The sequence below is a fragment of the Malaclemys terrapin genome, chromosome 18, assembly GCF_027887155.1.
Source record: "Malaclemys terrapin pileata isolate rMalTer1 chromosome 18, rMalTer1.hap1, whole genome shotgun sequence".
Classification (NCBI taxonomy): Eukaryota; Metazoa; Chordata; order Testudines; family Emydidae; genus Malaclemys; species Malaclemys terrapin.
Window position 1 is genome coordinate 16725705 of NC_071522.1, and position 27440 is coordinate 16753144.

General features: G+C 44.2%; 1 protein-coding gene across 1 annotated transcript in view; it reads left to right on the forward strand.

The window, feature by feature from the left end:
* Nucleotides 1-27440, forward strand: part of MYBBP1A (MYB binding protein 1a) — an 81162-nt gene that overhangs the window by 35119 nt on the left and 18603 nt on the right. The window contains exon 24 of the mRNA XM_054008609.1: nucleotides 23467-23583. Within this exon, the coding sequence (XP_053864584.1) occupies nucleotides 23467-23583 (117 nt within the window). The remainder of the gene's footprint in view (nucleotides 1-23466; nucleotides 23584-27440) is intronic.

Sequence of the window (27440 nt, forward strand, 5' to 3'; positions counted from 1 at the left end):
ATTATGAGGTGCTCATAATCACTACAGTAATGAGGGCCATACAAGCACCTAATAAGTATGTTGCATTGACCCTCCTTATAATTACTACAGAACCGGGTCTCTCCTGGAGGGATTCGGGGGAGGGGGTTGTGGAAAATGCGGCCAGGTCTGCAGATAAAGATGCACCAGTTGAGTGAAATAAGTGGTTTTTAAACTGATTCATTTAAAATGGTGCAACTTTGTGTGCAAGTCACTTCTCTCCCAGGGCTTCAGTTTCCCTCCCTGTGGTAGGGCACTGATGATGCTCCTCTCCTTTGTAAAGCACTTTGAGATCTATGGAAGTAGGTGGCGTTATATTGTGGGTGGGAGCTCTGAAATCAATAGAAACCTGGCTCAGAGGGGTCTAGCCTGCGTTGGTAAATTTGCAGACAAGCTAAATCAGCATAGCCAGTTTTAAACTGGTAGAAATGTCTGGAGCGTGGTTTGTACCAATCCATCAGTCTGTTTTGAAACCAATTCATGTTTAAACCAGTGCAACTTGTGTGAGTAGATAAGGCCTGAAATTCCATGAATGTTACTCCCATTGAAAGAAGGAATTATAGACCAGTCAGCCTAACTTGGATACCTGGCAGGAGACTGGAACAAATTATTAAACAATCAGTTAGTAAGCGCCTAGAAGACAACAGGGATATAAGGAATAGCCAGCATGATTTGTCAAGAACAAATCATGCCAAATAAACCTATTATCCTTCTTTGTCAGGGTTTCTGGCCTAGTGGTTGGGGGAAGCAGTAGATGTGATGTATCTTGATTTTATTTAAGGCTTTTGACACAGTCCCCCATGACATTCACATAAGCAAACTAGGGAAATGTGATCTAGATGAAATTACTGTAAGGTGTGAAATTCATTGCCTTCCTGTTGGTACAGTGCTCTGAGACCCTCCGATGGAGTACAAAGCATTGACGTTTGTAGTTGGATACAGTGGTCGCATTCTGAATGCTGTTTTTCTTCTGAGCTAGCAGCAAAAGAACAGGGACGGATGCTCCAGACATGCCCATCTTCAGGCTAAAAATCTGCAAGCCGTTTGAAATGAACCCCCTTCTGCTTGGTAGTGCTTGGCAGCTGATCCCTCTACAATGTCTTTCAAACCTTCATTTCCCTTCAAGGGCTGGGAGGAGTGGGCTGTGTTTTTTACATTATAAAAACTCTCAAAGGCTTAAAATCTTTAGACTCTTTTGTTAATTGCTACCATTGCCCCTGAAGCCATGTGTATAGGTCATTTAGATCTCCACTATAATGACCTCTATGAATATGGCCTATTGCATGTTTATTGGGGCGTTAATTTACTGTGCTACTGCTGCTAGCAATAGGTACTTTCTAATAAAAAATTGTTTAAACAAATTCTGGATTGCAAAGGATTATTCATGGAGCCTTTAGACCTGCTTGCATGTGTATGTTTTCTTACAAGTCCGAGCAATAATTACTGGAGACCATATGTTATAGGCCAGATCTTCCATAGGGCTCGGCTCGTTGGATGCAGTTCTGGGTGCTGAGCACTTGAAAATACTGCCAGCTAACCTTGATCCTGCACCCACTGAAACTAATGGCACAATTGGTGCACGATCAGGCTCACTGTTTGTATGGAAACCATCTGCATGCAATGAAGGCCTTGTCCTTACCCTTAGCGAAATGTAACCGTACCGTTTCAGATTTCTTTTTACACGTGCGTGCGCACGCACAAAGGTAGTACAAGCAGAAGTGGTAGCGAGCAGGAGGCTCTTTGATCCCATGCATTAGCATAAGAAAATAATACGTCTTATGTCGCCAAGGAAACTGCTTGTGTCAGACCTTTGAACTAACCTGCCGCTAACGAATTGCATCGAACTTCTGGTGCATACGGGTCTGTTGGCAGTTCCGACGCTTGCAATTAGTTAAGCAGAACGTGTGTGGCATATTGACAAACGTGGGAGTCATGCTGCTGTCTCTCCTGTTCTGTTGACTATATGGGACATTGGCTTCTAGTGCTGTCAGCCTGACAGTTTCCATGAGCACTGAACTCCCTTCTTCTTTTAAATTCTGTTTTGAAATATACATGCAAGGGCTCATTTCCCTCCTACTTCCCTAATGCAATTTGATCTTATTGCTGCAATTGTTTCCTCAGGGAACTTGACCTTCAAATTGCTTCCTTGTGCTTTGTTTCACTGCATGAAGAATTGTTTTTCAATGAACTCCCGAAAGGATTGTTTTTGCTTGTTGGGCTGCTGGAGTATGAACAGGGGATTGAGATGTGTATTTCATCCTAGAGATAGTTGCACAACTCAGCTACATACCAAAGCTCTCTTGACCCTCAGGTGAGAAATGGCTTCCTGCTTTATTTTTAGCAACGTCAATACATTGTGTGAGTAGCTGAAGTAACATTGAGTTGAGTAACTGCCCGTGGCCTTGGATGCATCCCTCTGAAGCTATTAATGTGGTGTTTGTTAAAGCGCCTTGAGCATCGTTGTGGAAAGGGCTAGAAAAGAGAGAAGTCTGATCCTTCTTTATACGATGGACCACTTGGAGGTTGTGGCAGAGATCAAGGCTCTGTGGTGCTATAGGCAATGTGCGTATACATAAGAGACTGCCTGCGATAAAGAGCTTACTATCCAAACGGGACAAAGAGAGAGTGGAAGACAAGAAGTGCTGTTTATCCCCTTTTTACTGATGGGCGAACTGAGCGAGTAAGTGATTTGTTTAAGACAAAATAGTGAGTCTGTGGCAGGGCTGGGAATGAAACCCAGATCTCTTGAGTCTCAGTCCAGTGCTTTGACTATGAGCCCAAGCTCTCTTTGGAAGGAGCAATATGCCTACCCTGGTGCTCATTTGCTGTCGTTACTCTGGGGGCTTGTGTATACGGGCACCTTTAGGGAAATACAAACGAACTGACTAAATCTGTGAAGAATGCACATCAATTAAAGCACATTTAGGGCCCCCTGCCCCACCCCCCCACCCCACAGAGGGCTCTCATTCCGCCAAGAAGGATTAAACCACAGTGAACTGAAGACCACTTTATTTCTGAATGAGAACATCCATGCATGGGTTTAATGTGCTTTAACTTAGGTGTGGTAACTTCCCAGGTGTAGTTAATTCATCATAGTGCCTTGTGTTGACCAGCCCTGGGTCTGTTGCTGTCATCCAAGCAGGTGGTCTGGATTAGACGGTTGATGCATTCTGTTGAGACAGTAGGAAAATGTGTTTGGATAATTTTGGTGAGTGGTAATAGCAGTTTAGGTGCATCCAAACAGAGCACTGAGCCTTTCACGAGGGTTTAGGTAATTTCCCTGCCATTTTCCAAAGTGAAACTAAGTCGAAAGTGTTTGACTGTCTCAAAAGATGCCCATGCGCGTACTCTAAATCTCCTGGTGTGAGGCAATGTCTGTAGTGAAGACTTTCTTTTAAAGGCTGATCCAGTCATTTTAAGCTTTAACAAACCTTCCAATGTGGAAAGACTTTGGGCTACTGGATGATGGCTCTGTACTTGCGGTGGGGAAAAGAACCTCTTGCTCATAGCTTGAATCTACTCAGGTGGGTTTTGATGGTGGTTCAGTGGCCTGTGACATTAGTTTCTGATCTCAGTCTGTTTCCTAATGGAGAAGAGTTCATCCTGCAAAAACATCCATTACCATGGTTAGGAATAAGTCCCCTTATCAAGCGTCGCAGTGAAAAGCCGCAGGATTCCCAATCTCGAGACCTTTTTCCAGGGCTGGGATAATGGAGTAATGCATGTTCCATGGCCTGTTTGTTTGGCAAATATTCATCATTGTGTGTGTTTGTTTAAACACAGTAACCTGGAGCCTTTGTGTTCACCTCACAATGTACCAGGTGAGGTGCAAAGGTGACTCACCTGCCTTTTCTCTGTGGAGAGTAAGGATGCAGGGGTGGGCCAGGGAAGCAGAATATTTTACTTGTCCAGCAAACACAAGTTTCTTGACCTTGGGTGATTTGGCTAGAATTCTGCAAGGCCTTCAAGTAAGTGCATAGCTGACATTGAGGCTTCAATTGGCATGGAGATGGAGCTCAAAATGTTACCTTTTGTCAATATATATTCATCGCTGTTTCAAAATGCATTTTCTAAAGCAGACCCTGATGGGAAACACTTTAAAATGTATTTAATCTAGAATATACTTTAGGCAAGTTACTGATTATTCTTGGTGTCTCCGGAGCCTCCTTTAAGAGCTCTAATGTAAATAGATAAACTTTGCAGAATCCAAGTAATTCTGTGCCAATGCTGCCTTCGCCATGAGAGTGAAAAATCATCTCTAAACCCTGCCAAAAGTGGTCTTGGCTGGGTGACAACAATGTATTTGAACAGTTTGTTTCATATGAATTTTTTAAGTTGAAAAGTAATTAAATTTTAACACGGTAAGTACAGCTAAAGAGCCGCACAGCATCAAAAGCTGGCACCCCCCTGGGTAAGCATATATTTCCGTCCATGCCTGTGATTGACAAATGAATCATTACACTAATGCACCTTACTTTGAATGAATTTTCATAGATGTTTTCCAGCAGGTGGTAGGGAGAACTTGTTACGGAATAGTTTGCATAAGCTACTATTGGTAATGAAGCAAATTTGAAACCTGCCCAGATTAGTACCGTTGCCATTTCTACTCCACCTCCTTTCCTTTTGAAATGTGACTTGAGAAGGGAGAGAGGGTGGGAGATGTTTCCCAGATCTCAATCATTTAAACCAGTCTCCATTCTCTTCTCTGCATTGTTCCAGTCATGGTACTTGCTATGTATTTCGCTGGGGGAAGAGTTCTTTCACAGAGCTTCCACTAGGGGCCAGGCTCAATGCCGTGTCCTGCAGAGACAGGTGGACTGTTAGACACCTCAGTTAACTAGAGGAAGTGGTATGGTTCTTTATGCAGTGCAGTATTGCAGCAGGTGTTCATTTTTAATCATGGCAGACAATTTTTTAAGAGCAGAAGTAAAAGTATCGTAAAAGTCAAGGGTGTTTGCACTGAAACCTGATTGCAGTTTTCTGTCTGATTTTCCCCTCCCCCCCTTCTTTTGCTTAAAGAGAAGAGTGGTCTAGGCCAGCTGGGTGGAATTGAAGGAAAAGCTGAATTTAGGGGTTAATCCCACAGTGCTGAGCCACTGTGATCCTGATCCAGCAAAATACATAAGCATGTGCTTAACGCTAAGCATGGGAGTAGTCCCTTTGGCTTGAGCTGGAATATTCATGTGTTGAGGGGCTTTGCTGATCGGGGCCAGAGTGCTTTGTTCCTGGCAGGATCAAGCCTTTAATTCCTAGATCTTTGAGCTGTATTGTGGATGTAGCTCCATCTCAGCCTTCCACTTCTGCAATGGAATTGTGAATTTGACACCCTGTTGTTTGTTTGCCTCAGGAAAACGCAAAGGAACCCGTTTTTCCCTTAGATGCTGCTGAGTCTATACATAGCCTCTGATGTTATTTGGAAACGTGTCTTGTGCCATTTTTAAATGCAATCTTCTGGCCTGAGTTGCTTTATAAGCCACTTTTATTTTCACCTATTCGACTGGGCTGATTTAAAATTTAAAAAGTACCTTATTAACCCCATTCAGGGGAGCGTGAAACATTTAAATAAGCAGGGGTTCCAGAGGAGCCAATGCATTGTTTCCATTGTGGTACATACCTGTATTCGTTACCAACTGGGGTGTGTACATGGGGTTGTGCTACATCTCAGCCATAGATGTGGCTTACTTTGTGCACTCAAACTCTCTTGGGAACACCAAACACACCTGTGTGCGCCTCCTCTGAAAGATCATCTCACACCTGTTTTCCCCTCAATGGTGGTGCTAATTTTTTTTCTGGTTGCCCTGTGATGGCTCTTGAGTGGCCTGTGGCAAATGTTGATCAGAATCCGTTTTCCGGTAGACAGATGTCTGCATTGCACTCCTAGAAATCCACAACTGGCACTAGCCTGTCTCAGTAGAGATGGTGAAGACAGATAGACTTGGGGGCTTGAAGCAATCTTGAGGTGGGCCCCCCACATCAGGCTTCTGTGACAAGTTGATAGGTTCTTGATGGCCAGGTGGAGAAGCGTCGTCTGCTGCTGTCTGTACTCTACCTACTCTGTGGATAAAAGAGGTGAGATTAGATTATTGCTCCAGCACCTTTGGCAGATACTAGACACACGCCGTCTCTCCGGGCCAGATTTTCAGTAAGAGCTTGACTACCGTTCAGACACCTACATAAATGGACAGATTTTGGGGGTGCTGAGCTCTGTTTGAAAATATGGCCCTGTCTGTGTGTCATAACTTATTTGTTTGTGGTGGTGTAGCTGTGTTGGCCCCAGGACATTAGAGAGACGAGGTGGGCGAGGTCGTATATTTTATTGGATCAACTTCTGCTGGTGAGAGAGACCAGCTTTTGAGCTGCGCAGTCTGCATGAGGCTGTCATAAAGAAGAGCTCTGTGTCACTTAAAAGCTTGGCTCCCTCACCAACCCAAGTTGATACAATAAAATATATGACTTCACCCACCTCGTCTCTGTCATTTTTATATTGCCTTAGCATCTAGGAGCCCCAGTCATGGACCAAGACTCCATTGTGTTAGGTGCTGTACAAAAACAGAACAAAAGGATGGTCTCTGCCCCAGTTTTCTCCTCCATTTTGTTTTTTAGGGGATGTAAAATAGTCACTCTGCTAGATTCTTCATATTTGATTGCAAGATGATGGGTTTTTCTAGCAAATTCCCAGGGATAGAGGAAGTGTATTTTTTTTTTTTTTTCTTTTTTGTTACTCCATCAAAATGGAGGCTCTTTGTGAAATGCATTCTGGCACACCAGTTTGCAGTCCCTCTTTCCTTCAGTGTTACAGGTTACAGCTGATAACAAGAACTTTCACCAGCTTTCCTGGCTGGAGTCATTCACTGGGCTTGTAGTAGCCCTATCTGTCTCCAGTGGACTATTTTGCAGTGAGTTGCAAGTCTGAGTGATTTCTTAACCTACTGAATTCTATTTGCCAACTGAGGTTTTTAAGGAGCCGTGCATTTGAGATTTGAGCCGTGCATTCTGCTCCTCCTATTAAGCAAAGCCCTGTGGTCTAGTCAGTGGAAGGGTAGATGTCTTTGTGGAGCCAGTGGGATACGTTTGTTTGGTTACAAGGCTATTATAACATGCTTAATAATTAAGAGTGGAGAAAACAGGGGAGGGGGTGTGTGTGACTCTTTTATGTTTGCTTATTTTGATGCCGTGGGTGACTGGATCATCTGGATTTAAGTAGCATAGATGGTACAGAACGTTTTATGGTTTTTAGGATCAAATCCTGTTCCATTCAAGTCTCTGGTAGTTTTGCCTTTGCCTTGAATGGGACCAGCATCAGACCCTAGGAGAGAAATCACTGCTTTGCTCTCAGATTTGTATGTAGCTACTAGTCTGCTTGCTGCTTTCCTTTCACATACTGCAAAGACGAACACGGCAGGGAGAGCATATGTGCAGTGTTGACTCTCTTTTCTTGGCGTTTGATGGGTGGAGGAAGTTTAGATTCTTACCACCTGCGACGAGAGATTGTTGTGTAGCCTTGACTACCCCATCCTAAACAGGACCTGGAATGCGTTGCTGATGGCCACCGGTGAAGGAAGGATGGAGGCTGTAATACAGACAGACCCACCAGGTACAGCAATTCCTGTCCATGGTTGCTAGCTTTGGTGGAGCTGCTCTGGTGGGTGCAACAGGAAAATAATGTCTCTCCTATTTTGCCAAGGAAGATGCTGTTAGGACCCAGTCTTGCAACTTGTGTGAGTAGTTACTGACCACACTTACACACGCCATCCTCTTGACATCCGTAATAACAATAATGCCGAGCTGTTATAGAACGCTTTTATCCGCAGATCCAAATGCCTTACAGAGTGTTGTTATCCTGGTGTTAGAGATGGGGAAACTGAGGCACAGCGCACTGATGTGACTTGCCCAAGATACCCCACCCAGCCAGTGCCAGAGACCCCCGTTCTCCCATGTCCTAATCCAGTGCTCTATCCACTATGCAACACTACCTCCCTTGTAGCATTCCTTCCAGTACTAAGGATTGTGGGATTGTCTTAATTGATGAAACTGCAATATGTGCTCCAGTGCTTTTGCTTCCCAGACAGCAGCTTTACTGGTGTGATTTTTTTTATTTTTTTAATAGTTTGAATGTTAAACTTCAAAACTGATACTTGAGTGAATCTGAATTTTAATTTTTCATTATCTGGCTGGTAAGCGTTCTTGAGAGAGATGAAAAGCTCTGTCCATCAATTGCAAAGTCACGATTCTCATTGAGTGAATTGGGGAATACAACTGAAAGAGAGAGAGAATGCATGGGCAAAATGATAATTAGGTGTTTTTTTCCTTCCCCCTTTGCATGTATATTGGTCTTAAATCTCTGATGATTTGGCACTAGCAAGGTCTTAATGCAGTAGCCTCATTATGAATCGCCTTGAAATAAACACTGGCACATGCCTCTTTGAATTATGGAAAGGCAGCATTTTGGACCGGGGGAGCCATCTCGTTCAGGAATTGTTTGGAGGAGAATTTATTGCAGGACACAGGCTTTCTTAGGCATGCAGATGACTGGGCACATGAGATGTTCCATGGAGTTTGATGGAGATTACTCAGGTGTGTAAAGTTACTCATGTGCCTCAGTGTTAGCAGGATCAGGTCCTTTGTTTCTCAGGAAGAAAAGAAGACTGGGTAAGGAGGGAAGTGGTTGCTAACTCTTTATTATGAGGCTTATGATATTTGACCTTTTTTTCCTAAAGCCCCAGCTATTGCAGTATTCCATGAGGATCTCTGCTTGCATTTAAAATCTAAAGGTTCTAGGGCTCACAGTTGGGGACAAATCACAAGTTTTTTCTTTTTAATTTTGTTTTTGGAGGATGACTCATGGTTTTTGAACACTTGAGCTGTTGGCAAAGGTGAAAGCACCCAACTAGACCCTTCACGGGGTGGACCAGCTGTGAATGTACAGCACAGCATATATTTACAGTTCCAATGCTCTTTGTTAACAGCCCAGTCCTGTAGTGAGATGCTGTAACTAGAGCGAGAGACTGTATACCTGCACGTGCGAGTTCTGGTCCCAGCTCTGCCACTAGTTCATCATATGACCTTGTGCAAGTCACTTAACCTTTCTGCCATCAGTATATTCTCTCTCTTCCTCCTCCCCCCCCCCCCCACCTAACCCCCCTTAAATTTTAGGATAAGAAGATACTGACTTCTGGTGAGGTGAATATTAAGAATGATTGGCCCTTCTGCTTCAGTCAATATTTATCTCAAGGGAAAATAAATCTTTATGTTCAACAAAACAAGAAGTCAATATATGGATTGTTACATCTATTCTGATTAACTTCATCAGACATTTTGGATTGGAGGGAGGGCAAAGGGGATCAGTGTGGATTTTCTTTTCAGAAGTGATTTTATCAATAGCATCTGCCCAGTAATCTATGGTGAAAGAGAAGCAAAAAAATGAAAAGTCCCCTGAAATATTTGAATTTTGCAGGGCCTGGTGCCTGATGATGTGTTGAATTACTAAATAGCCAATGTACTCTGAAAAGTGCCTGGAGGGGGGGGTAGGCACCTGCTGTATTAGGAATATCTGCTGACTTTAAAAAAATCAAAAATGGTAAAATACTATTTCTGTTACTGAACTCCTGTTAGCTCAGCAGTGACAACTCAGCTACAGGAGAGGCAGCTGGATTCTGTTCCATTGTGTGTTCATGGTAGTTTACTGAGTTCTGATCAGCTACACCTGTGCCCATGGGGCTGCACAGGTGTAACTGAGAACCTGATCAGCAGAACCCCATCTATGGGGGTGTTGTGTAAGATGGAAAGAGCCCAGCTTGAGTCGGAGGGAGTTGCAGGGCCGGCCATTGAGGGGAGGAGGTGGGGGTAAACATCCTTTTACTTGTAAATATTTACTGAATATTTTTCATCTGAAATTGCTGAGAGAGCCTGACCGTGGGACTCCACAATGCCCTTTCTAGGCCTGGTTTGCCGTTGAATGGCCCTTGAAGTCGTCGGAGGGTGACATTACACACTCTGAGTGGCAGAGAGAGAGCGCTGCATGTACCTTGCCCGTGTTGGCGAAATAATTACATTTTTCAGAGGCACCTAAATTAGACAGTGCTTTGGGGCTCCGATTTGGGCTCCGGTGCCTGGGAACAAGCAAAGCACCTTGCTCTCTTGTGTTCAGCAGAGCATTAATATTATATGAATGGGAGATTTTTTTTAATGGCATTTAATTCTATTTTTAATGTAATTTTGTGTAAGCTTGTAGTGAAGCTCTGCTCAAAGGCACTAAGTCTGGTCTGATACTTCAGACCTGAGACGATGCAGAGAACACATCGGGAGCTTAAATATTTGCTAATGCTTCATAGCAAACTTTCAAGGGCATTTGTGCTTCTTACTATTATCCACATTTATAAGGCATCTATTACTGCATATTGTGTTCTGTGTTTCTTCTCCTGTTGTAGTTGTGTTTTGTTTTGTTGGGCGATAACTATCATTGCTGTACCACAGCAGTATGGACTACAGCTGTCATGGTGTTTAAAGTAATAGCTGTACTCAGAGCTTCCTACTTTCCTGGTTCCCTGTCATCCTTTAGTAGCTGTGGGCCCTCTCAAATTCATTACTCAGGCAGTGCAGGGATCTCACGCTGGCAAAAAGCCCATTCTTTGCCTGGGTTTGCCTTTGGAAGCCAGCCTGTCTGTGGGGACAGGAATTCCTCTTTCTATGGAGATTTAAACATTAAATTGAGACTTCGTATTGCATCCAAATGTTTGTACCTTTCTGCATGGGAGCAGCACTTGAAAAATCCACTCTCTAGCAGGGAACGAATGGAGTTGCTCTGATCAATGTGGGGGGCCCAAGGTCCTCAATTACTCTAGAAGCTAAACTTTAATTTAAACAGAACATCTTCTAGTCTTTGTGGTTGTGAAGAAAGCCTTCTGAGTGTAAATGGGTGCAGTGTGGTCTGCCTGTGTCTGCAGACAGACTGCTGCAGTACCTCAGTAGCTGCTCAGAACTCTGCTAGGGGCTGGTGTGTACTACAAAAGTTAAGGATGTTTTTTTTCCCCCCTGATGGAGCTTATATTGTCATAACTGTAGTGTGGACACAGTAGTAGCAGTTAAAGGTGCCTTATATTGGTATCGCTTATTCCCCTTCCTGAACCAGAATAAGCTGCATCAGTATAAGCGCTTTTATACCAGTAAAATTGCATGTACACTAGGGGGACTTGTACTCCTTTATCTATACCAGTATAGTTCAAAGTGACAGAACAGCGTAGTGTAGACAAGTCCTAAGTAGCAGCAGAGTGAAAATACCCTGGGGGCAGTGTTGAAAGAACTTAGACCTTGACACTGCTGTCACTGAGCAGAGGAAGGGGGGGGGGGGGGGGAGAGAGAATCCCAACAAAACAGGGATTGGGGGAGGGATAGAATGGTGGCGATCTCTTCCTCCTTCCAGCAGGTTCTGGAGTGGGTAGAAGAAACTGAAAGATCCTTATCTCTTTCAGCAGCTTTTGGGGAATGAAGTTTCAGATCCATAAAAATGTGAAAGATGGCACCTCCGAAGCAGAGTCCGGGGTAGAAACACCAGTGCCTTTTCCCTGGCCAACAGCTGGCAATACCAGAATTCTCTTACCAGTCATTGCCCTGAACCTCACTGGTCTCTCTTAACTGGTTTAACTCTGCCAAATGGGGTTAGTTCTCCATCTAACAGGTGTCTGGTTATCTGGGTTTGTTTTTCCCCGAGTCCTGCAGCATTGTGAGCTAGTGATTGGGTGTTAAAACTGCAGATGAATCCTGCAGAGTTGGGTTTTTTTTGTTTTTGTTTTCATTAGGAAGAGGAATCATTGGGACTGGGTGTTACAGCTGTTCATAAGGACAAGGAAAGCTTTGTGTTTACTAAACATTGTTTAACTTGCTTTAAAGACAAGCTTGGGAGGGAGGGAGAGACTGTTTGTATCAGAAAAAAACAATTGACTTAAAAAACATCCATTGATAGTTTGCTCACGCAAGGAGATGCCACACAGATATTCCACATATTGTAGGAGCAAAATGTATCTAGTATGTGATGGGCTTATTTTTAATGTGCTAATAAGCAAGCCGTTGTCAATTATATAAAGGATCTTAGAGTGGAAGGCATCCAGCTGCTTCTCAGGAATCTGCATTATTATTATTATTATTGTTGTTGTTATTTTTTAGATGTGGCAGGTACTGTCTGCTTTGGATAATGCAGGGTTGCAGTGCAGAATTGCTCATTCTGAAACCGTGGTAGTGCTTTAAATCATAAAAGTGTAAAGATCTAGGAGTGTATTGGGTGAGATTTCCTTACTTGTCAAAGGTGGTAAAATGTGATGATAAAAGTGCCACTTAAATGCTTCATGTATGGTGATTAAACCAAACTGCAAAATTCTACTCACCCATCCAGCTGAGACCGTAACCTTTTTAAACTGGTGAGTAAAGTATCAATTCCCTCACCCCCCACCCCCCCGTTGCACTAAATTTTTGGCAAGGAGAATTTTGTTCTTGGGCTTGTAAGTTTTTCCATTGGATTAATCAGTGCTGCTTCTCGAGCACATAACCAGCCCTTTGGTGTGCTTTAGTGAGAGTGGATTTTGTAAAATGTTATATAATGGGCAGTTATGTCAGGTTTAGTGCTTCAGAGAATAAGCTTCTGGCCTCTGAGGTCAGAAATGAATTCCTCCTCCGACCCATGTACATCACTGCACAATGTCCTTGGTGCTTTTTATGGGATTTTATTTTTTTTTTTTTTTTAAATTTTTCTAAACTACCACTGCAGCATTTCGCATTGGCCATTCCTGGAGGAATGCGTAACTCAGACCAAAATACATAACTCAGAGGAGATTAGACTGAGGTTGTGTCTACACTTAAACAGCTACAGCGACGCCAGTGTAGCGCTTCAGTGTAGACACTCGCTACAGTGACGGAATTCTTCCGTTGACCTAGTGGTATCTACCCCAGGACTTAAGTCAGCTAAACTTCATCCCTCGGGGGCGGTATTTTTTCACACCCGAATGACGTAGCTAGGTTGACCTAACTTTGTAGGAGGAGATCTGGCTCTAATCCCTGGCTCTGCGACACACTCCTCCCTGTATGACTTTAGGCAAGTCACTTCAGCTCTTCCAGGCAGAGATTGTGTCTGGCACTAGAAAAAGGAAGGGGGTGGGGGAAAGGTTCAGAGAAGGGCAACTAAAATGATTAGGGATTTGGAACGGGTCCCATATGAGGAGAGATTAAAGAGGCTAGGACTCTTCAGCTTGGAAAAGAGGAGACTAAGGGGGGATATGATAGAGGTATATAAAATCATGAGTGATGTGAAGAAAGTAGATAAGGAAAAGTTATTTACTTATTCCCATTATACAAGAACTAGGGGTCACCAAATGAAATTAATAGGCAGCAGGTTTAAAACAAATAAAAGGAAGTTCTTCTTCACGCAGCGCACAGTAAACTTGTGGAACTCCTTACCTGAGGAGGTTGTGAAGGCTAGGACTACAATGGCGTTTAAAAGAGAACTAGATAAACTCATGGAGGTTAAGTCCATTAATGGCTGTTAGCCAGGATGGGTAAGGAATGGTGTCCCTAGACTCTGTTTGTCAGAGGGTGGAGATGGATGGCAGGAGAGAGATCACTTGATTATTACCTGTTAGTTTCACTCTGTCTGGGGCACCTGGCATTGGCCACTGTCGGTAGACAGGATACTGGGCTAGATGGACCTTTGGTCTGACCCAGTATGGCCGTTCTTATTTTTTTTATGTAATGCATGTATTCAGCACCTAGTCCAATGGAGCCCTGATCTCTGTTGGGGCTTCTTGGCCTACTGTAGGCTAGCAGAGAATAGAATGGCTGAAAGCCTTTCGAACGCATTAGGGACTGCAGTTACCGGGACGTGTTGCTTGTAGGAGTCGAGGTCTCAGCTGACACTGATCTGAGATGGGAGATGCCTGGCTTCTGGGGCCCCAGTTGCAATTATCAAGTGTGCATTCTTAAAAAGGTGGACATGATTGAAACTATGATAAAAAACAGTGTCTCAGAAAGAGCATTTCTGCATTGCTGCCCTGATCCAAAGTAGACAGCACTTGCTGTGTCTTAATAATAATAATAATAATAATGCACATTCTCCCAGAAGTGGTTGGATACTTCCATTCTAAACCCCTTTAAATAGCCCCCAAATAAGGTTCTTAGGCTGTCTGGATTCTGTTTGCCTTGCACCAGTAATGCTGAAACAGGATTTTGTTTGCTTCTCAACTTGATCAGAAAAAAAAAATACTAATCTTTATCAACAGGCAACTTTTCTTGCTTATTAGCACATTAAAATAATCCCATCGCAGAATAGGCACATTTTGCTTGCTCTTGTGGAATATCTCAGTTGTAGCTCTAGGTTGGAGAAAACTATTGGTGCCAGCTTCTTAGTCAACTGTTTTATCTCTAAGCTTTTGAATTGGAAAGTGGCTCTTTCTCAAGCCTGTCTTTGAATGAGTTGTTGCTACCCGAGTGTTTTTTCAGTGGCCACGGGAGTTGGATCTCAGTTCTCCATGGCCCTGATCCAGGAATGCATTCTTAATCAGGAGAGCACTTAAGTGGATGCTTCTGTCTTATCAAAGTTAATGGAACTGAAGCACATACCTCAAGATAACTATAACAAGGAGTCTGGTGGCACCTTAAAGACTAACAGATGTATTTGGGCATAAGCTTTCGTGGGTAAAAACCTCACTTCTTCAGACTCCTTGTTGTTTTTGTAGATACAGACTAACACGGCTACCCCCTGATACAAGATAACTATGTACTTATGTGCTACATTGAATAGGAATGGACCTAACCATGTACTTAAGTGCTTTCCTAGAGCGAGGCCTGTATCGTAACATCAGCAGTCTTGAAGACACCAAGGTCTGAATGGGCTGTATAATCCCCCAGTAACCCTGCAGTGATCTATGCAGGCATGCTTGGAAGGATGGGATAGGGGGAAGCTTGCACTGCTGCTGTTCATTCACCGTACTTCCTCCGTCTCCAGGGTTGGGAGTCTCATTCTTGGTTTTTAATTTTTTGTTTCACATTTTGCTTGCTATAATCTGCTGCTGGTCAATCAGTGGCCCATCCTTGTGTTTGTGTTTGTGTTTGTGTTTGTGTTTGTGTTTGTGTTTGTGTTTGTGTTTGTTTGTTAGTTAGGCTCCAGCAACGATCAGGGCCCCATAGCAACATTATTTCTGCCCATTGCGGGGTGGGTATGTTACAGGAAACAACGTGGCCCGTTTAATGACCTAGTAATGCAAAATGCTATACACATGGGCATTTACGGTGAAAGAAAATGATGTACACCCCCGGAGCACTGCTTTACCACGTTATATCTGAATTTGTGTTATATTGGGTCGTGTTATATTGGGGTAGAGGTGTAGTTTAAATACCTGGTTACTTACACAGGCTTACTGGAGGAGCAGAATAAAAACAAATTGTGAATCTTTTCCATTATATTCTTATGTTTGCTGAGTCAGACACCACACTGTGCTGGCATTGTGCGCTCATCTAGTGAGAGTTGCTATTGTAAGGTAATATATGCATTGACACATGGACATGGTCGCAGTTAAGGTTGCTTTGCTATATAGCCTGACACTTGAGCCCACAGTTTGTATGGCAGCAGTTGGCATCAGTTCTTCAAAATGCCAATAGCCTATTGGACTGCAAAGGTGCTCGGATAGTCGGGTAAAACTTCCCGTACAATTTGCCTTCTCACCAGGGTATGTTAAATCTATCACCAAAATGATAATGGTGAATTTCCTGGCTGTAATGCAATTTTAAGTTTAAGATTTTAATTGCTTATTTTTCATGTAATTTTTTTATATATATTAAAAGAAGTACTGGGTATGATACACCACAGCCTTCCATCTGTCATTGTTGACACATCTGCCAAGTTGGTAGCGTACATTCGGAGTTGCTAGAAATTCTACTTCCGCTCTGCACCTGTCATAGGTGTTGGTATAAAGCAAAATCAGGCCCAGTGTATGTTTTGCATTTTGATTTGCTGAAAAAGTACACCCTCAAACCTAACTGTAGCATCACTGCTAATAGTGAAGTACAGGACGTGTGGTCTAGTGGTACCAGTATGATCCTGGGTCGAAATGTCCAGGCTCATGGGTTCCATTCACTGTATTGCCACTAACTTTCTGTTGAGTGGCTCTCTTACACAAAGGGAAAACGAGGCAGAGTTTAAGATGGAGATAATTCAGGGGAGCTTTGAGGCTTAATTAGTTAATTAATGTCTGCAAAATACATGGAGAGCCTCAGATGAAGTGGTATTATAGGAGTGCGAACTGTTCTAACTTCTGCAGTGCCTAGTACATTGCAGATGCTGCTGTCAGTCAGTCCTCTGCACGATTCTGCGTGGCGTGACACTAAATACAAACCGGTGAGTAGCTCTATGTAATTGCTGACTTTGGGGGCTTTCTCCCGTCTCTGTGTTTGTGTGATACCTTTTCACCTGCTTGAAATGCCTCCCTGGTGCCGTCCTTTTAAAACATGCAGAACTGAAAAACACTGTCTAGCCTTGTGTCAGAAACTGGTGCCTGAGTGAACCTGTGCAGCATAACAATTAACCATGTGTAAAACACGAGCTGAGATTTGGACAGTGCCCTCATCTTTTGAACACGGGACGGTGACTTTGATGCCCTTGTAAAGGGCTGTTACCCCTGGTGCTGTCTGCGAACTGTACACTCTGGGGTTAAAACTCCCCTTCCCTACGCTGTCTCGGATAGTGATTTGGGTAACCTTTGTCTTGTTTCCAATGTAGCAACCACACCAGATGTGATCGGTCAACGTGAGAACAGTGGTTGTGTTGCCCATCACTTGCCATTTAGAATCATCAGGTTGCTTATTCCTTACTGGGACAGATAGAGACATGCTATATATCACAGCATCTTAGCCTGATTGCTCTGTGTGTTAGCCTGTAAATAAGGGAAATGGGGAGATTTGGGATCCCCCATCATCTGTTCCTGCAGTGAGTGTACAGTTAGTATTTTACAGGGAGACTTTGAATGTTTATACTGAATTGACATGCATGTTAGTGTAAGAGAGAAACAAACAAAGCTGGCAGAAAACCCACAGAATTGGCATGTTTCAGAGTAACAGCCGTGTTAGTCTGTATCCGCAAAAAGAAGAACAGGAGTACTTGTGGCACCTTAGAGACTAACAAATTTATTAGAGCATAAGCTTTCGTGGACTACAGCCCACTTCTTCGGATGCATATAGAATGGAACATTCTCCTCATTATATGTTCCATTCTATATGCATCCGAAGAATTGGCATGTTATGGATTGTTATTCATTTTCTTCCTCCCACATGAACTAATAATGAGCATTTCTACCGCATTTAGTCATATGGGTGGGTGGATGGATGGATATGTGTGTGTCATCTTTGGATGATTTTTTTTTGGCAGATGGGGGGGAGGGTTAGTGGGGTTCTCCCCCCCCCCCCTTTTTTTTTTTTTTTTTTGTTAACTCCCTGAATTTACTGAACTGTTTTCTATAGTAGGTTTGACTGGGGAACTAGATGGCTTATAGGACCCAGAATGGGTTATAAAGTTTTTCGCATGGTCATGGGATCTAACCTAGCTCAGAATGTGAGTTCACTTACAAATTTTCATTTCAGGGGTATAGAAGTGTGTGTGTCTGTCTGTCTGTCTCCCTCTCCCGGAAGTATCCTTGTCTAATGGATTAAGCCCAGGGCTGGGAGCTCCTGTGTATTCTGAGAGAAGGTTGTTTTCTGAGTGTAATCTTCTTGAGCCTCGGTTTCCCCACTTGTAAAATGGGGAGAATAATAGGTTTACTTCCCTACCAAGACTGTCTCGAGCCACAACTAAATAAAGGTTCTAATCCCACTCCTAGTGAGGTCAATGACAAAAGCCCTCTGACTCCATTGGGAACAAAATGGTACTGCTTGTTTCTAAAGTGCCACATACATGCAGAGGGGTAGGAAGATTCGGTGGCGTAGTTGGGGATAGAACTTGAGCGTTGCTGGCCTCTGTCCATGGGCTGAAACTGTTACAGCCCCACTCCCTGTAGGGAACTCTCCTGTGTACATGGTCAGTCTCGTTTGCCCTGGCAAACATCCACTTTAAAATGTAAGAATTCCCAGATTAGATCAGGCCAATGGTCCCTCGAGTCCAGTATCCTGTCTCTGACACTGGCCAGGACTCAGAGGAGGGTGCAAAAATCATGGAGGAGCCAGTTATGGGACACACTGCACACAAGAAAAACTGCTTCCTTATCCCGTTCAGCTAGAGGCTGGTCTATGCCCTGAATGTGAGGGTTTATATCCTTTCCAAAACTCTTGGCTTTTTAAACCCTTGCCATTGTGTGAAAATGTTCTGCCAAAAAAAAAAAATAATAATAATAATTTTGCAGAATGGAAAACAGGCGAATGTCATTGGAAACTTTTTTCTGCACATATTTTTCACAGTTCTAGTAGATGGCAAGTTATTTGGGGCAAGGACAGCATAGAGGTCATTGCTAACTGTAACAGTATTTTTATGTAGACACGTGTGCCCAGAGCAGGGCATGTTTCTAAGCATCTACTTACCTAAAAATAAATAGCATTGGCTCGTAGAAATCTTAGATCTCTATAGTTTTGCTGGTCTCTCTCTCCCTGGCCCACCTCTTGGATTGCCAGCACCATCACTTGGACATGAAAATTTAGGCTACTATTTATTTCTAAGAGTGAATAGTAATTTTAGGTGCCTCAATTTTGGGGCTATCAGCTTGAGTCACCTTTGAAAGAGCTGGGTTCTCAGGAAGTGCTGAGTACCCATTCTCCGAAAATCAGGCCCCCTTATGATAGGCCCCCCAAATCACTAATCGTGTTGTAATCTTAGTGTGTTCCTACATAGATTCCCTTGCTAAATTCTGACACAGTTGAACTCCTTGAGTTCCTTATGCATTGTATTCATGTCCTCAGTGGACCTCCTTTCAGCCAAGCTCTGTCCACTAAGGAAATATTACCTATAAAGAGAAGAGAGCAAGTGGTTTCTCAGTGCACCTGAAAGGAAATGGCTTAATTTGAGTTATAACTGTACTTCAGTGACTCTTGTATTCTTTTCCAGCAGACTTAGTTCCCACCCCTCTTAAAGTGTCACAATAAAAAGGAAAAGCTTCCTAGAGCAGCCCACTCAAACAGCAGATTATCCCTTTTAACTTCTCTTGACTTCAGTGGGCGCCCAGGGGCCGTTGTTCTGCAGGCAGCTTTTAATAGATGTCCAGCCTTCAGGTCTGTAGCTTGGCATTTCTCAGGGGGTGCTCTCTGACCATAGATCAGCTTGGTTTAGGACTATAAAACTATTGCTATGGGCTGGTAATTTCCAGTCCATTGTGGTGCTGTCACTCACCATCTCAGGCGCCTGGTGAGTTTCAAATCTGAGCACCAGCACGTTTCAGGTGTCCACGATTGTCCCTTTTATAGAGCTATAGAATCAAAGTTCCATTTTTACGTACTAATAAAATGATATGAACAAGGACCGGTATTTGTACCCCTCTCTAAACAAGAGGGTGCTGATATTTGCTGCTGGTTTGTTGCGTTGGTTGGTAGCTCTCATGCTATAATTTGGGACCTGCTGAAGCTGATCAGTTTCCTTTCTTTTACTTACTCTCTTCAGGATTGTTTAATTTCTTGCCCTTTCCAAGGACAGTAAAGCATTAACGTTACCAGGCGTGATTTATCAATAGCCACACTTCATAGGTTCATTCAGTACGCAGTCTGCCTGGAGCAGGAGTTTGGTTGTAGAGTAGACAAGGAGGAATGTGGGCCAGGAGATTAAAACCACCTATGACCGTAATCCTCATTGCAGTAGGTCAACCCATAACCTCTTAACTCACCAGGCCTCTCACTCTGATGCAGAAGAAGACCTAGTCCCAATGCCAAACTGAAGTCTGTGGGGTAAGATTATGGTTATCTGAAAAGAGGAAAACTGCCACTTGCATTAGCAACCTAGAAGATAAATGGGTGTGATGGGGCTGTGAAGTCTCTTTGAAACTGCAGCCATTACAATTCTACCTGCCCACGGGGCAAATTCCACTGGAATAAAAACAGAAATAGAACTAAACCTTTCTTCCCAGCAAAGGTGGGATTGTTAAGGTTCATGGGCTACAGGAGTGACTCATCTTCAGGGCACATAGCAACCGTGTTGGCAAGAATAGAGACATATAGTGTGGAACCAGGCTTTTCACTTACGCACAGTAGCTCTGTTAGCTGGGTTATTTAAAAAAAAATTGCAGGAGAGGTCATTTGATTGTTGTTGATTTAACCAGAGTTACAGATTCCTACCACCACGTGCCAGGCAGGCACTCACATACTTCTTGTAATTTACGAGGCAGCTATGGCTTATGAGACCAATTACGGCATGTCTGGGTGCATGCACTGAGTGTAGTGGAGAGCTGCCTTCGTGCAATTATAAAGAGAATAGGTGACCCCTGGAGTAAATGAAAGGCTGTAACTCACTTGAGGGGCCAGACGAGATCATAAACCTTAAGACGTCATCTCTCCTCTTGCAGTTTCAATAATGTTCGTCCAGGCAACTCATCTTGATTGCACCAGGATGCAAGAGAATGGTTCCTTTAAACTGCTCTAACAGCATCTCAGGACTGTAGATTAACTCAAGAGTGCCATCTTGCTTTTGTGTTTTATTTATGTGAAATGCTGATCTTGTGGAGAGTCCTACCAGGGCACCAGTGACAAAGCTGAATTTCAGAGAGCTTAAGTAATTATTGGGTGGGAACATCACAGATCAAAAACAGCATCATCAAAAGTGACTAATAATGACAGGTGCCGTTTTGGATACGTGACTTGAGACCTGAGTGGGACCTGATTTTCAGTAAAGTGCTCAGCACCTGCCCTCCGAATAGCAGGCTTCTATGAAGTGTCTCAAAAGACCTAGTCCCTTGAGAACCTTGCTTGTCATCACCATTTAGCGACAATAGCGGGTGTCACTCGAATACTTTACATGCCTCCAGCCTGCACCCGAAATTCCAGCAGACATATACACACACATGGTTTTGATTTTTCACCTAGCTAAAATATTGCTGATTACTCCAACCAAAATTATGCTATGTTCCCGATGATTGTTTCTGTTGGATGTTAATTTGGCGCCAAGTATGGATTTAAAAAAAAACCATCCCTGCTCACTGGCTGGAACTGTCCGTTTTAATTTATGAGCGTCTCAGTGTGCAAAGGTAAAGCCAGTAACTGCTATTTCATCATTGCCCATTCTCTTCACGCTGGGCCTGATTCTCCTCTCAGGCGCTGTCAATCAGGAATACATTTGATTAGATCAGTGGAGTTCCACCAGCATCACGCAAGCTGCGTCCAGACTGTGGTGTGTAGCTACATGAGTCAGTGAAAGGCTCTGGTCGTGGGGAAAGGCTCTGGCAGTGGGGAGGCAGCAGGACACGTCATGCGAAAAATAGCAGTGTGAATGTGGGAGGCACTGCTTGGGGGTGTCAAGAGTAGGGTACATACCCTAGGGTTCAGGCCTGTCTTTATTCCCTGAGCTCTGCCTCACTGTCTACAGTGCTATTTATACGCGTGGTAGGGGCGTATGCCCTCTACATGCCACCGTGAGGGGCTTAGATGTACCCACCGATACAAACACAGGAATTGCCCTATCGAATGAGAATGGTTTTGCATCTAGTCCAGTATCCTGTCTCTAAGAGCAACAATGTTGAGTAGGCGGCTAGAGAAAAACTTACTATCTGGAGAAGTTTTCTCCTAAGCTCCCCTAACTGGAGGCTGGCTTATGCTCAGGACTATGAGGACTTGTATGTTCCTCCCAAGCTCTTGTTTTGTGATTGCTTTACTCCTTACTGTTGTAACTCCGGATGTTCTTATTACCCATAGAAACATCAGATCCTTTTGTGAATACTGCTAAACGAAGTCTCTGGTATCTTGCGTCAATGAGTTCCGCAGGCTATGTACTGCACGAAGGCAAACCAGGCCCCCTCTCTTTGTGGAGTTAAGATGCGGTACATGGTTACAAAATGGAGGCTTTTTTGGGGGGGCAGATTCATTATTGATGCAACTCCATTGATTTTCAGTAGTTACACCCTGTTGCTCATCTGTCCACGGTAGGATGCCCCCTTCAAGCTACATGGGGAGTGCACGCACATCAGTCCACCCCCACCCCAGCGGGTGCTACAGGGCGTCCTTCTAGCAGGTCGGCACTTACCTTTCGGCCAGGGTCTCTCAAAACTGTCTCGTCCCTCTCTGTGTCCCCGGGGATGTCACCAAATAACCCGTAGTCAGCAAAAGGGGTTAAACAAAAGAAAGGTAAGGAAAAGCCTGTAAGGAGCTCCCTCCAGAATATGGGCCTCTTACTTCGGAGCGGGTCTAGGAGAATCAAGGTCCACTTCAGAGTTCACTGAGATCCAGTACAAGTCTCAGTTCTTTTCCCCTTCAACGGAGGGGTTCTGCATCCTCCTCCTGTGTGCGCAGGGGCCATGCAGGCTGTCAATCCGCGCTCCAGCTTCTCCCGTTGGAGTGGAGTTCCCTCTTTGTAACTCCTCCAGTCCTGGCATGGTGTGCCAGTACCGGGGGCTGTGGCACCCCAAACCAAAGCAGCTCCTTAACCCTTTCCATGCTAGTGCGGGGTTTATATAGCCCATCACACACCCAGATTGAAATTAGCCCTTTGTGACTGTATCTGTGGACAGCAATATGGTGTTTCTACTTGTGGATAGAATTCACTCGCTCTTTTTCTTTCTGACATTTTGTTGTCCGGGAAGTGTCCCTGTTAAATCCTACAGTGTATTTACACTAATTGTTGGTGTTGTGTCTTGATGTGTTTCTTTTGTTTGCTTTGTGCATTGCCTGTACCTAAATGAGGATTTAAAGTAGAATCTCTGGACTAGAGGAGGACACGTGAGAAGGCTGCAAATTCCCATTGGGTTTCTATTGGATACTCCTCTTCAATGGTCCTGTTAACATGTAGGTTTAACGAGTGCGTTTTACTCCAGGGCTAGAGTGAGTGCTGCTTTGAGCTGCAGTTTCCATCTGGGGCTTCCTTTTGAAATGGAGCATTTGCTAGGCTGCCAGCTCCAATCTCTTATGTTTTGTGTGTAATGCATTTACCAACAGAGCTAGAATGCAACAAAAGGTAAAGTGATGAAAAGGTTGCTTATAGATTTATGGAGACTATATATGTTGCACTGCCATACAAGGTTGATTCTGAAATAACCGTGATCTCTCCACCCGTTTGACTCCCATTTTAAATGCATCCATTCTACCGAATAATTCCAGTCTGTGACTCAAGTGCCTTGTGTTAGGAATGACTCTGAAAGGGAGAATGAATGTTTTGTGACAAAGCATTAACTGTGCTGGTGAGTCTAATGCGGACCATCTCCATATTTAGCTGGGGGTTTCAGTGGTCTGTCGGTAGCTAATGCCATCCACCAAAAAGAACGGAGTTTAAAGTGTCCCTCTTTTCCTTCCAAATTCCAGGCGCAGGCGTGTATGCTTCTCCAGAGGGCCCTGCAGACTCGGGATTTGAAGCTCTCCATGACGACGGAGGAGGAGTGGGAGGAGCTGATCAGAGAGAGTACCAATCAGATCTCAGAGGTAATGAGAACCAGCAGGTTAAACGTGGGTAGTGCCTACTGGATGCCTTTTCTGCACCTGTGCCTCATGGGCTCATAGGGCCAAATTCAGATGCAGTACAATTGTTTTGATTCCATTAAATTGACTTCAGTGCATTTGCACCCACTTACATTTGATCTGAATCTGGACCCCCTAGTACCTAGCGAATGCGTTCTTTGGTGTTCATGCCACATGAACTCCTGCATGCTGTAGGACATAGCCATTTTGTATCATATATAACAGGCCTGGGATGCTTGGCTGTAGGTCTGATACAAGAGGGTGTGGATCTAAGTGGAAGAGGCTAAGCATGAGGAATAAACTTGCCTGGGTCAGAACATTTTAGGCATTTTAGATTCAATACACAAATGACATTTTGCATGTACCTTTCCTTGAAGAATCTTGAGGGGCATCATAAATATTAATTTAACTTTGCAAAACCTCTGAAAGTTAGACCTGTTTTACAACTAGATAAACCTGTAAGGCAAAGAGGAAAAGTGACTTGACTTGCGTACGGTCATAAGTGGAACCAAAATTTAGAACCCAGGAGTCCTGGCTCCTGGTCCCCTGGCATAGCCCCGGACCACTCGCTGCTAATGGCAGATGGATATTTGCCAAGAGAACCCTCAAATCATTTGTTCTAAAAATAGAATGATGCAAAGATTGCAGCACAGCTAGAGCAAAAGAAGGATGGGTCCACGCTGATTCTGGTGCTTTAGGAGTGAGTGTTCCGAAACGTTACAAGAGGTGGTCTCAATGAACAGATGGGGCTTAATTTCAGTGACTCATATTGGTTAAGGTCTTACCTGTATTACTATCATCTCTCTGAGTATAGCTTTCATTCTTCGCGCATTTGTAATTGGTTAGGATGGTCATAAGTTTCTATGGCAATAAGCAATGTTAGAATGTTGGCAACAGATAAAATAGATTTGCTTGGAATTCTTGTTCCTACTCGCTGAAGAAAAATTCTAAGAAACTCAGGGATGACCTTTGTAGTACTTTCGAGAAATCAGGGAGTCTTGGGTTTCAGCAAAATGCATTTTTTTAATGATTACATCAACAACACAATGGGCAGAATCAGATCAGCTATCTTCCTCAGCAAACCTTCTGTGTCACCATGTCTCTCTCTAGCTTTCGCTTATGCTCTAATAAATTTGTTAGTCTCTAAGGTGCCACAAGTACTCCTGTTCTTCTTTTTGTGGATACAGACTAACACGGCTGCTACTCTGAAACCTCTCTAGCCAGCAGCCCCTGTTCTATACCTGCAGGCTCACAAGAGGGCCCTACGTCACATTAGTGATACCCATTGAATTTTACGATGCCTCCATATCATTCAGTTCAGGATCCAATGTTAGAACAAACTTTGGTAGCGACATGAGCTGTTGCTGAGCGGAATGAGTCTTCATCCCTTTCCATTTCTGCGGATGTTTCCATATTAACAAAAATTGCCACAATGTGGTTCAGGTAGATGGAGATTTTCAAGGAATCCTAAAGGAATTAAACTCCCACTGAATGTCAATGGTATTTGGGCACCTAACTCCCTATGGCTGGAAAATCCCAGCTATAGGGTCTGAATCTCCAATGCCATGCGCCAGTTTTATACCAGTGTAACTTCTTTGAAATCAGTGCATTTACATTGGTGTATAACTGACATCAAGAATTGCCGAACTAGCCCCATAAAATGCTGGTGAGCAAATACACGGTGTATAATTCCTAATTTCTTGTAAAAATTATTTGCCTGTTTCCGGTGTAGTTGAGCGATTTAGTGCATTGTGAGGTTGAACGTTGTGCCAGAAAATTGTTTCCAACGTTACAAACCCTGTAACAGACCTTGCTGCCAAAAGAGCACCAGGTGTTGTGGGGTGTTCTTGTACTGAGTAACATAGACAGTGCCTGACTGATAGCACTGGAAACGTGCGGTGGCTTGATGGTCTAGTGGAAACTTTCTTAGCAAGTGGGCACAGGTTCAAATCCTGGCTTATCTCCAGGAGAAAAAGGCGCATGGCAGATCCAGCGGTTAGACGCTGAAGCTGGACAAATTTGGACTATGAATAAGGCACACATTTTTAAGTGATGGTAATTAACCAGTGGGACAACTTACCTAGGAACGTGGTGGGCTCTCGTGTCTGTACTTTGAGCTGGGGGTGTGAGGAGACACACTGGCGAGAGCTCTCATCAAGCTGATGTGCTTAAAGAGACTGTTCCTGCTGTGGAAAGAGTAGCAGGGGGGCAAGCCACCCCGAGCACGGACCTAGCTGTGTCTCTGACAGTCACATCCTTGGTGCCTCTCTTGGCGCTTTCTGCCGCGGCTGCATTCTGTGTGGAGCTGGGAATTGCACCTCCACCTCAAAGTTCTAGACGTGCCCAAGACTGGACATCTTCTTAAAAAAAGAGGCTCTAGTTCAAACAGATGTGAGGGGCCGTGATGCAGTCGCTTTTGGGTGAGGTTCTTTGGCCTGGCTTGTGCAGGAGGTCTGACGAGGGGGTATCATAATTCTTTCTGGCCTCAAAATCTAGGAATGCCTTTGTTAGCTACTAACTAGGTAGGGCATAGGAAGAGACAGGAGGAGGTTCCTGCTCCCTAGGGGATTCAGTCTCAATGGCCTGCTCAGCCCATAATCCCTCTACAAACTCGGGTGCCCTTCAGTGCCTGCTGTGTCAGGCTTCTGAGATGTGTCCACTGGGAACAGGACTGAGAGCGGTAACCCATTACGTACCGGCAGCTGGGAGGTGGTAACAGAACTCGCTTGCTACCGGCGGGAGGTCGGATTTAGACGTGAACGGCTCAATAGTCTCCAAATATCCAGCACCGCCTCCTGAGCCATCCGTTTCCCAAAGCGGTGACGGTGTGAGTACAGGGTCTGAAATAACTTGAAAAGCCTGAACTTTTAAGTGGCTCTTTGCTAATGCGTACGCCGGCTGTTTAAACAGCAGCACGGCTCGCCGGGGAGCTGTGGTCAGGAGGGTTGAGTTCCGTTCTAGCAGCTGTCAGTCAGGTTTTCAGCAGCAATGCCAGTGATTTCCCAGATTGAAGTTGGCTGCAGCAGGGCAAGGGCGGCAGGAGAGGACTGGAAGCCGTTTTCTGTGTTTTGCTTTCCCATCTTGTCTTGCCTCGGTGATTGCGTTACACGCCTCCAGATCGGAGATCTGCTTTGCGATGGCCATGGATTGCCGCACAGGAAGGGAGCCATGTGAGAGAGCTGCGTCCGGGGATATTATTGCAATATCTGTGTGTCCCTGTGCAAAACTAAAAGGCAAAAGAGGGAGAATCAGTTGTTTGGAAACCTTAAATGATGAGACAGCTGCTTGAAATAGCAGCCCTGACTGCTGCAGGGCTCTGCCTCTTTTATTTATATAAGCTTCCTTGACCTCATTTGTTCCCAAGCTATTTACACACACTTACAAAACATGCACAACACAACTGCTGGGGATTTGTGTTCGCCCTCTCCCCAGCCCTTGTGATGGTGCCTCGCAGATCGCAGGACAGCCAGATACTTCAGAGAGGATTTGATCTTGCACAAACCATGTTTCCTGTGTGTGTGCTCACTCCCTCCGGGCGCTGAAAGGGAATCTCTCCACTGCACCTCCATACAGCCGGAGCAAACGGCCATGCATGCACAGAGCTGTCCATGGAGGGCCCCTAGTGAGGGTGGAACTCTGTGCAAAATAGTTAATGGTGCAGCACTTTTTGTTCTCCTCATTCCACGGCGGATACTTTTTAAAAAATATAATATTACTGCAGCTTTTAAAGTTGCCCTAATTTGGGGACCTAGACAACATGACGGTGTTGTCAATGAAAAAGGAATAATAATACTTGCCACTCTACTAGCTCCATTCACCTG